Source organism: Rhinolophus ferrumequinum, chromosome 23 (genome assembly GCF_004115265.2).
Source record: "Rhinolophus ferrumequinum isolate MPI-CBG mRhiFer1 chromosome 23, mRhiFer1_v1.p, whole genome shotgun sequence".
Taxonomy (NCBI): Eukaryota; Metazoa; Chordata; class Mammalia; order Chiroptera; family Rhinolophidae; genus Rhinolophus; species Rhinolophus ferrumequinum.
In genome coordinates, this window is record NC_046306.1 from 36,859,627 (window position 1) to 36,876,524 (window position 16,898).

Below are 16,898 nucleotides of genomic sequence, written 5' to 3' on the forward strand. Positions count from 1 at the left end.
AACATTGTAAGAAGTGGGGCCGGCCTGGTGGCTCAGGCGGTTGGAGCTCTGTGCTCCTGGTGTGAAAGGCTGCTGGTTCTATTCCCACATGGGCCAGTGAGCTCTCAACCACATGGTTGCTGGTTCGACTCCTTGACTCCCACAAGGAATGGTGGGCTCTGCTCCCTGCAGCTAAGACTGAACACAGCACGTTGAGCTGAGCTGCCACTGAGCTGCAGCTGAGCTTCCGGATGGCTCAGTTGGTTGGAGCGTGTCCTCTCAACCTCAAGGTTGCCGGTTGACTCCTGCAAGCGATTGTGGGCTGCGCTCCCTGCAACTAACAACGGCAACCGGACCTGAAGCTGAACTGCGCCCTCCACAACTACGATGGAAAGGACAACTTGACTTGGAAAAAATGCTGGAAGTACACACTATTCCCCAATAAAGTCCTGTTCCCCTTCCCCAATAAAATCTTAAAAAAAAAAAAAAAAATGCAAGAAGTAATGTGCACTGTTTTTGTTTTTGTTTTTGTTTTTGTTTTTTCTGAGAGCATACACTCATGCAAGAAACATATGGAGGTATATTTTAAGGAATGATATTCCACATGCCCTAGGGCTGTGAGTCCCAACTTTTGTGAGGTTCAGGGTATTTATGTAAAAATAGAGATTTGGGGATACCATCCCACTAATTCTCCTTGCATGAGTCTTCAGAGCTTAGAATTTGGTCTTTTTATAAGGTCCTCAAGTGATTCTGAGTGGAACCACTTCTGTATGGAAAATCAGCTTCTATGCCATGTAAAATAACTCATATTTAAGTTGTTTTGGGTGAGACACTGGAGATAGCATCTTAGAGAAGTGTCACAGCAAGTTCTGTTGCTTGATTTCATTCCAATCTTCAGGAATGTCAATATAACTTTTATTTTAGTGGCAAGGACAAGAAAGGCTTAAATATAAAATGCGTACATTAATATTGGATCTAGAAAAAAATGACTATCTTCGATGATATCTGCATTGTTAGATTCTTTCAAAGAGAAACGACAGCTATTTGAAACTAATTCCTCTCATCTATGGGAAATAGACAACTTGCTCAGGAAAGCTGTTTTTAGCGGGCAAAGCTGGTACTATGTAAAGTGTTACATAAGATGTTAAAAATTTATAGCAGCCACCTCCCCCCTTACAAGTATCAGAATATCCTGGTAATAAATACCCACATGCAACCTACGTCCATAATTTTTTTTCTAGTAGATGCCCACTGCTAATTATATTGTCTTACAGATACATATTTCTTAAAACTATCACTTTTGCTAGGAGACTTGGAGCTCTGGTCCCTGCTGTTAAGAGAAACTACTGTCATCCTTAAATAATGCAAAGGCAAAATCAACCAGAATGCTAAAGAAAAGTAATTTAAAACCTGCTGTTGTGTTACAGATGGAGGGCAATGCCAACTCACTGTTCATAGTAACTGTTGCTAGGTAGACTGGGCTGCGAAACACCAAGCCAAAGGGGTCAACTGGAAATTAAGCCAAATTCAAAACCACATGTGAAAAGCGGGAGAAGAGAACACCACCCACATTTAGAGTGCGTTCTGAATCACAAAATCAATCTAATGGAGAAAAGGAAAATGCATTTACATATATGGCATTTGCTCTGTGCCATCTTTCAATTCTAACACCAGAAAAGAGCAATTTTTCCTGTGTGGAATGTTCACATCACAATACAGATATTCGGCTGGCCCTTTCACATAATTTTGCAGATGAATATAGATAGGACTTCTGAGTCATAAAGGAAATATTCAGAAATATTTTCTCTTAAATAAAAGAATGTTTCAACTAATTTGCATCTCCTGTTTGCCTTGACTGTATCCTACACTATAGTAAGTGACCAGGTTCTACGTCTGCAGTGGAAAATGTGGATGGTATCATCAAGATTCAGCTCCCCACCCCCACCCCTCACCCCTACCCCCTCACTCACCGCCAACCTCACAGTGCATTGCAGCTGTGGCAAAGGGGACTGACCTCACCCCAGCTCAAATGGTGGGCCTTGCTTCATATCTCAACCAATTTCCTTATCAAAGTGATTGGTTTAGATAACCTAGGCCTAAGTTACTCAGCACAGGGCCCCAGGGATTGATTCAGAAATGCACAAATCTGTACAAACATGAGAATTTTGCTGGGGACTCTGAAACACACACACTCTTTGAATTTAGATGGTGAAGGGAAGCAGAGTTTGCCAACTTAAAATATGCCTTTTGGGACATTGATTTTAAGGAACAAAAGACTCAGGAAAACTCTTTGACCCCCTTCCTTTACCTGCTTAAAGGAATTTAGATAAAGGACCCTCTCTGGGAAACGAGATACCATCACAGATAACTACAGTTTAATATAAACTAGTGTGTGATAGGGAGGAACCTAGCAGGCCCTTTTGATGCAAGTCCTCTTTGTGCCACACTCTTAAAGATGGCCCAGCAAACATTTTTTTACCAAACATTTGCTTTTTATCCCCATGTGAATTGCCTTCCTGCCCTTTGAAATCCCAAACCACAATCCCACCCCATTCCCCTTAGCTCAACTGCTCAATGCTTCCTTGGGTCTCATATCTTATAGCACCCCCAAAAGTACATCTGTAAAATAAACTTTGGACATTTTCTCCTGTTAATCTGTCTGCTTACTAGCCCAGCTAGAGGAACTTAGAAGGTGGGAGTAAAGTTATTTTTTTCTGTTCTCTTACTTCCATTCTGAGAGCAAAATGCCTGAACATGAAGTCAATATACTAAAAAGGCAAAACCAAGAACAATCCCAGAGAACCAAAGCCAGTGTCCTGATCAAACCATGCCTAAATCCCACCCTGCGTCCACACCATTCCTCTTCTGTGCGCTAATAAACCCCTTAGCATTTCAGCTAGTTTGGAATTGGGTTTTCTGTAATTTGAAATTAACAAACATAAAATGCCACATGATAAAATGTCTTAGAAGTAATGCCATATTGTTTATGCAAAAACTATACTTTTAAGAGTTTCCATATATGTAATTTCTGTTTTTTCCTGACCAACACGCAACCCAGTTTTACATGTAAGAGGATGGAGGCAGAGAAAACAAAACAAGTAAGAGAAAATGGTCACTTATATGTGGAATCTTTAAAAAAAAAAAAAAAAAAAAAAAAACTGAGCTCCGATAGAAAATAGATAGGTGGTTACCAGAAACAGGTGGGAGAGTGAAATGGGTGAAAGTGGTCAACAGCACAAAATTCTAGTTATAAAATAAATCACTGAGATATAATAAATAGCATGGCGACTAAAGTTAATACTGTATTGGATATCTGAAAATTGCTGAGAGTAGATAGTAAAAGTTCTCATTACAAGAAAACAAAATTTGTAACTACGTGTGGTGAAGGATGTTAGCCACACTTATTGTGATTATTTCCCAATATATACAAATATTTAATCGTTAGGTTGTATACCTGAAATTAATGTTACATGTCAATTATACCTCAATAAAAAAGAAAAAGTTAATAACATCACTGTAATGCTTACAACTTGACTGTGTACTAGACACAGTTCTAAATACATGTGCTCATTTCTCACCTTGTACGGTAGGTACTATTATTGTCTCCATCTCACTGAGGTTCTAAAAAACAGAAAGGTTAATGTGACCAAGGTCAAAATAATGCACAGACAAAAATCATAGGCTAGACAGGCCGAGAACCATGTCCTCACTCCCAGGCTCACTCCACCACCACCCATTCCTCTCCAAAGTCACAACTCTTAGAAGTCCCCCAAGGTGATTTAAATGTGTTTTCCTGAGTGACATGAACAACAAACTGATTGTACTATGAAATGGTCGCTTTCTAAGCTTCCCTGCGAACAAAACCAAGTTCCTATAGTTTAGCATACCCAGTGCGTCAAGTGTACATAAAGCACACTTCCACATGACCAGGCAACCTTTTTCTCCCTGACCGTGGCAATAAATATGCAGTAAGAGCCCGTCAGCAAACATGCCTCACTGCAAAAGATCAGAAGGAAAATCCCATATGTATTCAAAATAATTTACTGCATGGTACCAACATTTAACAAGATGCATTTGACTTATTTCTGAGCCTTTTGCTCCAGAAACGTTATTCAAAAGAAAGAACCAACATATACTTGCAATACTTTCATTTATGAGAAGTTCCTTCAAGAAGAAAACTGCCATGGAAAACATGGTAGGCTTGACATTACTAACCACATTAGAGCTGGTTCTGTGAATTGTTCGCTTAGCCTGTGACCCTGCCAAGTCTTCAGTCAACTTCCAGTGCTGGCGCGCAGACAATCTCTCCCCTATTAATTATCAAGTCCCAGTTTCAGAGAACAATTAACTTGGTTTCTTTGTGTTTCATCTTAAAAACAGTTGCACAAGGAGAACTTTAGAAAAGGGAGAACACATAGTTTGATGGAAATTAACAGTCAGAATCTAACTTTAAGGAAACGTTGACAAATTAACAACTGCATATAAATAAAGTGCAATAACATTTTTTTTTCTTGCTTCAAGAAAGAGCCAATAGATAGCATGCATGAATGCACTGAAAAAAGATAAAGGGTTTTGCACATGGGGGGCACTGACTTTTGTTCAAACAGACACAAACCTATCCACATTAGTCTGCAAATGAAAGCAGAAAGACAAATAATGTCTCATGATGCTCTCTCAATTCACCCTTATTTCAAACCCTCATCCCAAATCCTCACTCCTTGCAATACTCTCTTTTATGGAAAGACCGGAACACATGCTCACCCTTACACACACAGTTGGAAATCACTGAGGCTGGTTGGGAAGACAAAGGAGAACAGAGAAAAAGATTATTGTGTTTTGTTTTTCCCTGCAAAAATGGAAAGAATCATTGCTCTCCCTGTACCCATGCCTTTGGGTAATTCCCTCACACCTAACCCCTAAGCTATATGGCTAGCTTTGGCCAACGGGACATTAGCAAGTGAGGTGCAAGAGAAAGCTTGAAAAATGCTTGGACATTGCAGCTTTTCTCTTGCTCTTCCTACGACTCTGAGACCACCACATAAATGACCCCAAGAATGAGAAACAAGGCCAAATCATCCCCAACTGACACCATGTCAACCACTGGCCATGTCAGTGAGGACATCCTGGACCATCCAACCCCATGGCATGAGTGAGGGCAGCAGAAATCCACTGAGCCAGCCTGGTCCACAAAATCATGGGAAATATCAGTTTGTTTAAGCCACTGGGTTTTAGGGCAGATTGTTGCACAGCAAAAGTCTTCAAACTTGTCCTGAGACTTCTCAGAAATGGGAAAACTCAGTTGAGTTCAACAGTTATTCATTGAATACTTCCCATTTATAAAGAACTAATATACAAGACACTAGAAGTTATGAGAGATACAAAGATGAGTGAAACATGTTCCCTAACCTCAGGATGTTTGTAATCTAACAGGAAGAATAATGAGCATACCAATAATTAGAATGCAAGATGAAGGATCAAACACCATTCCCTCCCATCCCCAGGAACGCCGCCTGTCATTCAGATTACATTTATGAACTCATTCCCCCAAACACGTTCTCCTGTAACATATGGCCAAGTGGGGCCTTTCTAACCATCCATTCGTTCATTCGGTATTTAGACCTACTGAGCAGTGAAGAAAACAGACAGAAACTGTATGATATGGAGTCTATATCCTAATGGATATAAATTTTTAAAATTCTATGTTTCAGGGCCTTTTTTTCAAAGTGCTATCAGTATAAACAGGTATATTAATTCATTTAGCGTAAAATACCTTTCTAAGTAAAATTAATAAAATACTAAAACTGAAAAAGACTTTTTAATAAAGGTAAGACTTATTTATTTTACATAATCTTATGCCTCAAACATCAAACAGTCTGAGAGATGCACAATATTTTTTTATTAACAAATGTATTTTTTAAAGGAAAAGAGATAAGAAATGGATTAGATTATGAGAGTTTTACAAAAGAATGCCCAATGTTGGGAAAAAGCCTTCTAGCATTAGGATGTGGTCTCCATGAGGGCAGGAATTTTTGCTTTGTTCCCTGGATATACCCGGTGCCTAAGGCAGGGGTGTCCAAACTGCGGTGGCAATCCATTGTTAATTGGCCCGCAGCAAATTCCAAAAATATATTTAGTTTACTTAAATAAACCAGGTGAGGCAATAGTACTTCACCTCGAGTGAGTGGCCCGGCTGCTTGTGTATTTTAGCGCATATGGCCCTTGGTGAACAACGTTGAAAAAAGTTTGGACACCCTGGCCTAGAGCTATGTCTAATACATAAGATGTTCTCAATCTCTCAATAAATGAGTGTTTAATGAATGAGGGAGGAAGGGAGGGAAGAAAGGGTGGATGAGTGGGTGGGTAAGTGGGTGAGTGGGTGGGTGAGTGGGTGGGTGAGTGGGTGGGTGAGTGAGTGGGTGGGTGAGTGAGTGGGTAAGTGGGTGGGTGGGTGGGTGGGTGAGTGGGAGGGGCGGTGGATGCCTGGGTGGATGCAGGGGTGTATGATTGGTGTATGAAAGAGATAAAATGAGGCCAGCTGGGCAAGCAAGTACAGAGAGGATATTTTCAAACTCACAGTAATGCTAGGAATATCTTTATCGACATAAGCATCAACCCTAGTTTATCAGAATATCAGCATGCCAAAAAGATGCTCACCACCTTTTATCCATTCTTTGCCAAAAAGCTTCCTAAAGTTTGAACATAAAGTTTTTTAAAGTTATGCGATTGAAACTCACAAGGCAGTTACTGTGATCCTAAAGGTATGACCTACACATAGGCTGCAGGTGCTGAGTTGGACTGACTCTTTTTATAATAAAAACCAAAGGAGAAAGAGCAATGACTTCCAAAATTCCCACTACAGCCAATCTCTGCTTGGATGAACACTTGGAAATTCAATGTATTATCTTCATGTAGCCAAATGAGCTCTAAAGACTATTTTTAAGATGGCTATAATTAAACAATTAAACAGTATTGTGACTGTCTGAGGTCAGAATTTTGAACTATCAAATGTCCAAACAGTTGCTAATAAGGAAGGTGACTCATGGTTGAAAGAGATGTCTCCTCCCTAATCCAAAATCTGGGCAAAATTGATGTCCAAAAATAAAATTCTATCCTAGAGGTACCCTCAGGTTCAATTTTTGTACCAAGAAGAGGTCAAGATTAACTGATTGTGAAAGAGACACAGGCCACAACAAATGTCTCTCCCATGTTTTCTTCATGGGTTATCTGGAAACCAGAGGAGTCAGCACCCTGGGCAGTAGGAATCCAGAGGACCACATAGCTGGTCTGTCACAAGCCCACTGAGCAACAGCCCGTTATCAGTGCTGCTTCCAAATCAATGATGCTGCCCAATACACATCTTCTACACAAAATGGAAAGATGCAGACAGTGGGGAAAAAATCTTTTACAGGTTGCCAAAATCCTCGAGAGACACTAGTTCAGCTGACTGATTCTATCAAAAAACAAAAATAAGTTGGTTTAACGTATGCCTCTCCATGAACCTTCAAATGCAAAAAATCTTAAGCCAGTAAAGGATTCCAATTTTGTTTTACTATATTTCTTTTAGTCAAAGCATTCTGAAAGAGTGACAAATTTTCTTCCAGCAGTGTGTTATCCACTCCTGCCACAAGCCTGCCTCCTCTATTCCGCAGAGATGGTATATTAAGACACTAGCTCAATTTAAACTTAAGTCGTTTGCATTGGTAGGATCTCATCATCACATAGATTCAAATACACTCCATTCTCCAAATTCAATTCAACAAACATTGTTTACTGTGTGTGAGAAAAACAATCCATATAATTAATGTCTGAAAAAAACAACTTTAATTCAACTTACACTTATACAAATAGCTCACTGATTTCCAAGGACAAGCCTCTGCAGTTTCAGCCTCTGTATGTGAGCAGCCTGCTTTCTCCCGCTCACCCCCATGCCAAGTCCCTGTCAGATGTCTTGTGCAGGGGAAAGAAAACACAACATCAAGTTAGGTACTGGGTATGTTTTTTAGTAAGGAAGAGGCCCTATGTATTAAAAAATGAGAAGAATAACCAATCCTGGAGGGATTCAAACAGGGCTGCAAGCACCACTGCGCAGTTCGGCTCTGGACTGATACTGCACAGTTAGTTCTCCCTTCTGTTGCACCATCTGTCAGACACTTGGGAGCATGGTGCTGCAGTCCAAACTGTCTGTGATTTATTCTGGAGCGCAGTGCTTAAGGAGTTATTTGGAAGTCAGATAACGTATCTTTGAGCATTTTTTTTTCATTGTTTATAAAACACTAGAACAGAAAACCCAAAATGCATACAAACCAAAAAGGTGCATAAAAGGTGGGGTGGGGAGAAAGAAAGTGGAAGTGGACAAAGAATTGGGGGATTCTTCATTACTTGAAAAAATTAATCAGTAACAAAACATATGGGATTTATAAAAAGCCAAGCCAAGAGGTACACAAGTGGGGTAACAAATAGTCACTTTATAAACCACTTCAAACACGAAGGAGTCAGTGCAACATCGGAGCTATACAAAAGGGAAACCAATAGCAAGGCCTCCGAAATGCAGATTCTGGGGCTTGGAGAAGCAGGATTTATCACATTAAATTCCAATTCCCAAGTGACGGCAGTTGAAGGCACATTCAGCCAGGATAAAAAACACACTGGGGCAGCATTTTAAGAGACCAGAAAGACAAACCAAAAAAAGAGGAGAAGAGATGTTAACAGATTCTAAGGAGCTGGCAGCGAACACCAAGAGACCGCGATGTGGACAGTGGTATCCGACCAGGTCTAACCACGAAACAGAAATGACTTCAGTATTTAAATCCCAGAGGCTTTAATACAGAGAACTGGTCACTCAGCAGAAGGAAGGGCTGGGAAGCCATCACGGATAGTGAGGCCACACACAAACTGACAACAGCAGAAAACCAAGGTCACCCCTAGTCAGGGGGGACAAAGGACAAGGAAGCGTTTTTGGAGGCCAGGGCTATGTCATCTGGGCTGCACCTGGGATGGACTCTGTGGATGCCACGTGAGGCAGGAGGGGGCAAAGTCTGGTTTCTCCCCAACCTTCTAAAGTGAGTCTCACAGAAGTCCGGAAAAGGGCAGCCCACAGCGCTCAGCCCCGATAATATAGGGCAGAGCAGGAGAAGGGGGAGAAGGGACCTGAGCCCAAGACTGCTCCATGTTACCTCATATTTTCTAACTGAGCACTCAAACGTTAAGGTGCAGACACATCACCTAGAATACTTATGGAAGTACAGCTTGTGACATAGGAAGTCTACCGTGGGGCCGGACATTCTGCACATCTAGCCAGCTCCCAGATGATGCTGATGCTTCTGGTCCGACAATCACACTTTGAACAGCAAAGATCTAACTGACCCAAATGAACATCTAAACTACAATCAAAAGGAATTCAGCCACATTCCTTCCAAGAATAGAAATACACGGTCATATATAAGTCTTTCAAATAGGAAAGAGAAAAGTAAGATGGAATGCATCGGTAGAACATTGCTAGGGCAAGACTACTGCCTGCACGCCACTCCATGCTACTTTTCTCAGTGGGTCATCAGATTTGTATGGTTCAGAGTTGTTATGGGCTGAAATGTGTCCCCCTAAAATTCGTATGTTAAAGCCCGACTCCCAGTATCTCAGGATGTGACTGTCTTTGGAGATAGGGCCTTTAAAAAGGGAATTAAGTCATAATGAAGCCATCAGGATGATCCCTAACCCAATCTAACTGGTGTCCTTATAAGAAGAGGAGATTAGGACACACAGAGGGTGGCTAGAGGTACAGGCACACAGAGAAAAGGTCATGTGAGAACAGAAAGAAGGCGGCCACTCACGAGCCAAGGAGACAGGCCCTCAGGAGAAATCAACCCTAAAGACACCTTGATCTTGATTTCTAGCCTCCAGAACTGTGGGCAAATCAATGTCTACTATATAAACCAAACTGTCAGCGGTATTTCGTTATTGTATTACTAAATGAATCTAAAGCTGTTTATTTCTGTTTCTTAATACTACTTGAATCCAGTCCATGTCCACTGCATGCCTCTTGGTGAGAAACGGAGTGCTAAGAGTTGGTGCACAGAGTGACAGAGCCAGTCCTTGCCCAGATGCTGCTCCAGTGTAGAGGGAGATGCCAAGAGCACCAAACTCAGATGACGAATACTGCGACAGAAGTAAAACCAAATGCTATAAAAGCCAGAAAAAAACAACATCATTCTACCTGGGAAGTGGGAAAGAAGAATGATCAGAGAGCGTTTCAAAGTGGATTCTAACAGTCAGAGAAAGGGGAAGTATCTTGAATGATAGAGCAACACAGGCAAAGCCCACAGAGACAATAAAAAACCCAATGCCCAGCTTTGTGCGGGGACCAACAAGCCATCCTGCAGGGTTGGGTGGCGTTCTGGGACAGAGGACTATGATGGGACATGTGAAACTGAGAAGATCAGTGCCCTTCAGGGCCAGGCAAGGGAGCTTGGACTTTAATTTCTAGAAAATGAAGATTAATGAAAATGAGGACTGCAGATTAAGGGGCAAGAGAGCGGATACACAGAGTACATTGTAGAGGATAATAGAACTCTCATTACCTAACTGCCTAAGAAATGCCTCTTTAAGATAAACACACGTTCCACTGTCATTAGCTACTTTCAAAATAACTGAGCACTTTATTATCTCTTACTCTGTTAACTTGGATGTTACGAACGAGGTTGCCATCAATCCTGATTTCCAAGCTGGGAGCGAGGGTATACAACAGTTGTAGATAAATGTCACTACCCAGTGAGTCAGAAAGAGAACTCAAGCCTGAGATCTTCTGAGTTCCAACGATCATAAAAGCCTTAGGCTCCATCCTTATCACCATGATGCCACCAACTTGGCTGAGAACAATAGTGCCTTTTGTCAGAGCATCCATTTATCCAGAAGCCTTTCATTCTCTCTCAACCCCCATTCAACATGACCTTGGGTTTCACTCATCCAGAGCAAAGAAAGCCATAGACTAGATTTAAAAGAAGGGAACAAAGTTATTCCTTGGCTTTTGAGAATCCAAGAGCTCAGGTTCTTGTGAATTAAAGGATTTTTCAAGAGTGATTTTGACGTTATGGGATCTTGGCCTTACACACCGACTTGAGTCTTCTACCCCTGCTCCAATATGAGAGGGGCTCCAATATATTCCTGAAGCAACTGCTCATGATGTGCTCTGACCAACTGCTCTCAGTTCTCATAACTGAAGCAGCACAGACAGATTAACAGAAAGAACATCACTCTGATAACCGAGAAGATGGGTTATACTCTTTCTTTAATCGTCTCCACAAACAACACCTATGAGTCTTCTCTGAAACTACCTGTCAATAAAGTTGGGCAAAAAAAAGCAACAGGGCAGGTTCTCACTGCGCCAATAAAAACCAAACTGGTCCTTGTATGTCCCTTCAATCCACTGGATGTTATAATTCTCTCAATCTTCTCCCCAAAGGTCTCTCCTTGGATGTTTAGAATTTGGGGCTTGGAAGGGATGATGAGTAACAAACCAGTAAACAGCCAGGTCCTAATGGAGAAGATAATCCTGGAAACGCACTACTTTATGGGGCCTGTCTCTACAAAATGGGCAAATTCGGTAGAAGGGCAAGTTCCCAGAATTTAAAGATTCATATTTTAACACAGGCATGTGTAGGGTAAAACCACTGATCTCAAAGTAGGATTACCTATTTACACCCTTGCCATGGCCTTATTACAGGTAAAATATACTTCTTCCCCCCTTGACTTTCAGTTCAGCCAAGTGGCTTGCTTTGCTCAATGGGATGCTTGCAAACATGATATAAGCAAAAGCTTGAAATGGCTCACATGATGAGGCCTGCCTGCTTGTACCTTGGCCAAGACTATGAGAGGAGCACGCCCCGGACAACCATCTGGTCAGAGGATGAGAGACACGTGGAACAGACCTGGAACCCACCCACAGCCTGAATCCAAGCCCAGCCAAACCTACTTGACCAGCAAACCCCCCAGCCAATCTGCACAAGCATGACAGAATAAATGTTGTTTTAAGCCACTGGGTTGGGGTGGGTTCTATGGAGCGTTATTGGAACAACAGCTGACTGACGGGTCAGCTAGCAGAAATATGGGAAAGGATCACACAAATCACACAGATGTAAACTCATCGAGCAACCACCTCTCCCCCCATCCATTTCCAAAGAATGTTTTCAAAAACATTTGAGCAGCCCTCCTTCACCTCAGTCCTCAGGCACTGTCTTCCAGTAAGACATGAAGACAGCCCTTATCAAAAATGAGCAGAAAACGCCTACAGATTTAAAGCACAAACACCAGCAGAGAAATCTAAAGTGGGCTTGAAAGGTCAAAGGAAGGGAATAATTTGAAATACGATTAGCCTTTCTCATAACCTTTAACACCTAGCACATATCACATTTCTGTTCTTCTCATCTGAAAAGTTATAAAAGTGGTAAGATTTATGAAAAATAGACCTGGAACTGGAGAAGGATTTTAGCTTCAGCGCCCCAAATCACCTTATGAGAAAAAGCAAAAGACAAAGTTCAGGGGTTCACCAAGGTGGCTCTCCGTGTGGATATCTTTGCAGAGATGTTACAAAACCCCACTACAGTGACAAGGAGAGGTACAGCAGCAGAAGAGATGAGGCTGAAGTCTTTCAATTCACTGCTGCATTGCTTCCTCTGCTAACAGGCATTATGTACACTAATCTTTTCAAATAACTATTTGATTTTGCTTTTCCTTAAATAAAGCAGATGTAAGCCCTCCCTCTCTTTGACAAATGTACTGAGGCAAGTGTACATTGCACCATGAAAGGTCAAACAACTTAGCTTCGTAAGCCTGGGGATGCGGCACTACATCTTAGAGTTGGTGCAACTTAAACAATGAAAAATATTCTCGTCTTTGGTGGTGCTTGTTCCACACCTGACTATTCTGAAATGCGAGTCAAGTCTTTGTTCAGTTTCCTACACAAAAACCTCTCAACAAAAGAAACGCTGAGGAAGTACCTCGAAATAATAAATTATCATCGTAGTCAGGAGGAGAGAAAAGAAAGTCTGAATGCAGAAGCCCTCATTTATTGTAGTAATTTCTGTAACTGGAAGAAATGTGTCTAAGACCATCAGAACCCACCACTGTTGAGAACTGCAGCACAAACTCTGACTTCGTGAGAAACAGTCTTTTTAACCCCCAGAGCAGACTGAGCTGCCTAAATGGTGCAAGGAGAACTTTAATAATATGATGATGACCCCACTCTCTACGAGAGCTGTTACATGCTGAACTAAATGGCTAATCCAGGCCTTCAAAAGTTTAGCTCCATGAAATGGTAACTGGGTGTCCCATTTTCATGTGAAGTGGATCCAAGTTTGGGTTCTGCCAAGACATGAAGCTAAACCTCATCTATCCAGCCTTGTCAAAATTAGAGGGGCATTTTAATCCTTTAGTTTTGAGGTCAACAGACCTCAAAAACAAACAGAGGATTGAAAGCCCCTGGATCGCAGTCTCTCACACATAAAGTCTGACAGATTCTATGAAAGCAAAAAATTCCATTCTGAACCTCAAACCTGGCATTGCTAACCTTCAATAGACAACACAGGTTTTCGACCAACTCAGCAAAAAATGGGAACATAAAGAAACATGTATTCTGAAGCAGAGAGTATGAAAAACAGAAGTCATTACTGATGTCCTTTCACAATGAGTCCTGCAAAAACGGCAGACCATCACTGTCTAGTCCTTGAGACATACAGAAAAAGTTTCTGATAAGAAATTACTGGTTTAGAAATGTCTGAAATCTAGCCATGTTGTGCACACATATTCCACAGTATTACTGTGGAAGTATTTTTTTTTTCATTTAACGTATCGTTTTTATACAGGATTTAACAAAAGCAGAAAGGCAAAGTGCATGCCCTTGAATATTAAATAAAGTTTAATATATGCCGAGTCAAAAATGGAAAAACTTCAATAAGTGAAAGCAAACACCTTCGGTATCAACATCACCTCTACGTGTTACAACACAGCTTTAATGTCTACTAGCTCCCTTTCCCATTTCTTCAAAATCAAACCAGAACCCCAACCCTGCAAGTCACAAATCAATTCTACTGATCTTACCTTAAGCAAAGCACACAATAGCCATATTTGAAGGAGAAAGAAAAAGTTTTACCTATTTAAAAGCCAGCACTGTAAAATTAAGACACTTTTTCATAGTCCTTACTTTCAAAATATTTTGCGTTTCATTCCACTTATTTGTCCACTCCTTGGTCAATTCTTGAACCTAAAAGGAAAAATATACATATGTGATTTCTCCATAAAAAAATTGTGAGTTTTCTTCTAGAAAGTTTCCACACACACACACACACACACACACACACACACCTTTTAATTATATAGCAATTCCTATCCTGAAAGAACAATCACCAAATATAAATCAAACAAGCTGATGTCAACCTACATTAAGGCAAAGGAAAGAACATAAAAAAATTGTCAAGTTGCCTAGAGTTTTACAACAGTCTTTTCCATAGTGCATTTAAATAAAAGCTGCTTCCTTGGATATTAACCAAAATTACAAGTTCAAGGATGACAATGTCTTGTTAAATGAGTTAATTTTTTTTTCCTGATCATACATTTAAGAAATAGTGATTCATTCTTCTCTCTCATTAGATGTGGTGATTAAATCACCTGGGATGCTGCAGTTTTCTTTTAGGAAATAATCTGCTTTTGTAGCTAATTAATAGTTTATAAATCTCATTCTATCTTAAAAAAAAAAAAAACCAAAAACAGAGGGCTCTTAAATTGACTTTTAGTGAAAGCAAAATCTTTTGATAAAGAATCAGCTTCTCTCCAGTCTGCTGTAACTTAGGGGAGAAAAACGTCTCCAACTGTTGAACACGGCACAGTTGTAAACTGCTTCTCAAAGTTAATGAAAATATTCTGCTAGCTCCATAAAACTTTTTATATGATCCTAGTGAGTAATTCCTTAAGAAGCAAAAAGTGATACCTGATTAAGAGGTAGAAACAAAAAGAATGAAAAATGTGTTCTGAGAGGCAGAAGAGGGGAAACTCATGCTTTCAAAGTATTTTCCCTTCTTTACTTTAGTACTCCTGCCACCTCCCCACTCCCAACAGCAGATACCATCCCATTTACACCCACCAGTCTTCCCTCTGATAAGTTATCTTATTTAACCAGGCTAAAATGAGTGCACGGAATACATGTGCCTGTACTCTCACTGCTAAGAGGAAGATACTTTCCATAGACTTAATATTAAATAGAGTAACTGGAAAGAGCATTCATGTTTTCAACCTTCATGAAAGAAAGCGTTTGTTGCAAGAAATGGAGGACCTGGGCTGATGGTTTATGCAAGAAGAAAACCAAAATCTATCTCACCCACCTGTGTTGAATTGGTCATTCACTTTACTCCTCAGTTTACCTTTAATAGGGCTGTAGAACAAGAAGTTAAAATCTTTTTTTTTTTACTAGTAATGTCAAAATCTACCATTTTCTTGGTAAAAAAAAAAAAAAGAAACAGAACTAAAGCCTCTCTAACTTTGTGTTTTGCTTGTTTTTAATTGTTTGATAAGGTTGTCCTGATTTATCTGGAACTAGTCGTACATTCCAGTCCTTCATCACTTAAGTGATGCCAACCCCGTAAACTCTAATAACAGCAAAAAAAGTCATATGGCTCCCAGTGCTTTCATTTTAGAAAAGATTTCAGAAAAGGAATATTCTTATACCTTCTCTCCCTACCGAAGGGTAAAGATTGGTGTATTGAATTTACTAATTTATAATAATCAGTTAACAGATTCTCACTGGCAATTTATCCAAGAAACACAAAGCACTCGGTAATAAATGCTTCTGCATTTCACCAACAGATATTTTTACCTTGAAGAAATATAAGCCAATCAATCCTTTCCCACTTCAAATAATCCTAGCTTTAAACAAATTTTAAGTGTGCCTTGAGTTTATTTTACTATTGAATTTAAAGCAAATAATCTTCATTTATAAAATTAAGAAAAAATGCAAACATGTGATATTAATACCACCTCTAACAATGTGACCAGGTAATAAGATTTATAGGCAAGCAGATGGCAAACAATTTTAAAAGGTCATCCAAAAATAGATGAAAATTTAGAAAATATTATGAACAAGATAGGCAGTCATTTCTGTCACAGCATGTATAATGCATTCAAATTCAAATGTTTATTGGTTTCTATTAACTTGCTAGGTATTCCTGAAAACTATTATTAGGAAACAATTTAAGACTATATCCAGACATTTCAAAGCACTCAAAATTAGAATTTGAAGTACTAAATACAAAATTTCATGAGAAAAATAGGGATTAAGAAACTAATGATTTTATTAATGTTATTATCAGCAAATTAACCAGCATAATTAACCAGGGAAGTGTCAACAAGTTCCTAACTACAACCCAATTTACATCTTCAGTACTGTGTAATCTTTAAAGAGCTTCACCAATAGAAGCCAATTTTCTTTCTCAGTTTATTTTAACAACTCACTGCAGTGAACAAAATTCACTCCAAAAATGTTCTTAATGACTGTTTCTCTTTTCACAGAGGGTTTTATTTTTAAACAAAAATAGTATAGAACCAGGTCAGTCATGAAACTGGTTTGCAAAAAGCACCAGCCACAAACACTGGCTTCAGCCACAATATCTCTAGAGCTACTCTGTCTTCTGCTCACTTACTGCCATTCTCTCTCCCTGCCTCAAATCTCACCTAGCTTAAGAGAAACTACCTAAGCATCTACCTAGAGCATTTTGAGATTTCCCAACTGCTGCACCTCCCACTGGAAATGAAGCAAAAGGTTGACACAACACTACACGGTGGTCACAGTTTACCTATGCTTAAGATACAGGGATCAATGCTGTTTCATGAATGTTGAACACGGCCTCCCCTCAACCTGGGACTACTCTGAAATCCCCAGC

At 40.0% G+C, this 16,898-nt stretch overlaps 1 protein-coding gene across 7 annotated transcripts in view; it reads right to left on the bottom strand.

Moving 5' to 3' along the window:
- The window catches only part of KIF16B (kinesin family member 16B), a 289,212-nt gene that overhangs the window by 208,037 nt on the left and 64,277 nt on the right, over window positions 1-16,898 (bottom strand). For all 7 annotated transcript variants that reach the window (XM_033094524.1, XM_033094521.1, XM_033094522.1 and 4 more), the window contains one exon: window positions 14,171-14,230. In XM_033094524.1, the coding sequence (XP_032950415.1) occupies window positions 14,171-14,230 (60 nt within the window). The remainder of the gene's footprint in view (window positions 1-14,170; window positions 14,231-16,898) is intronic.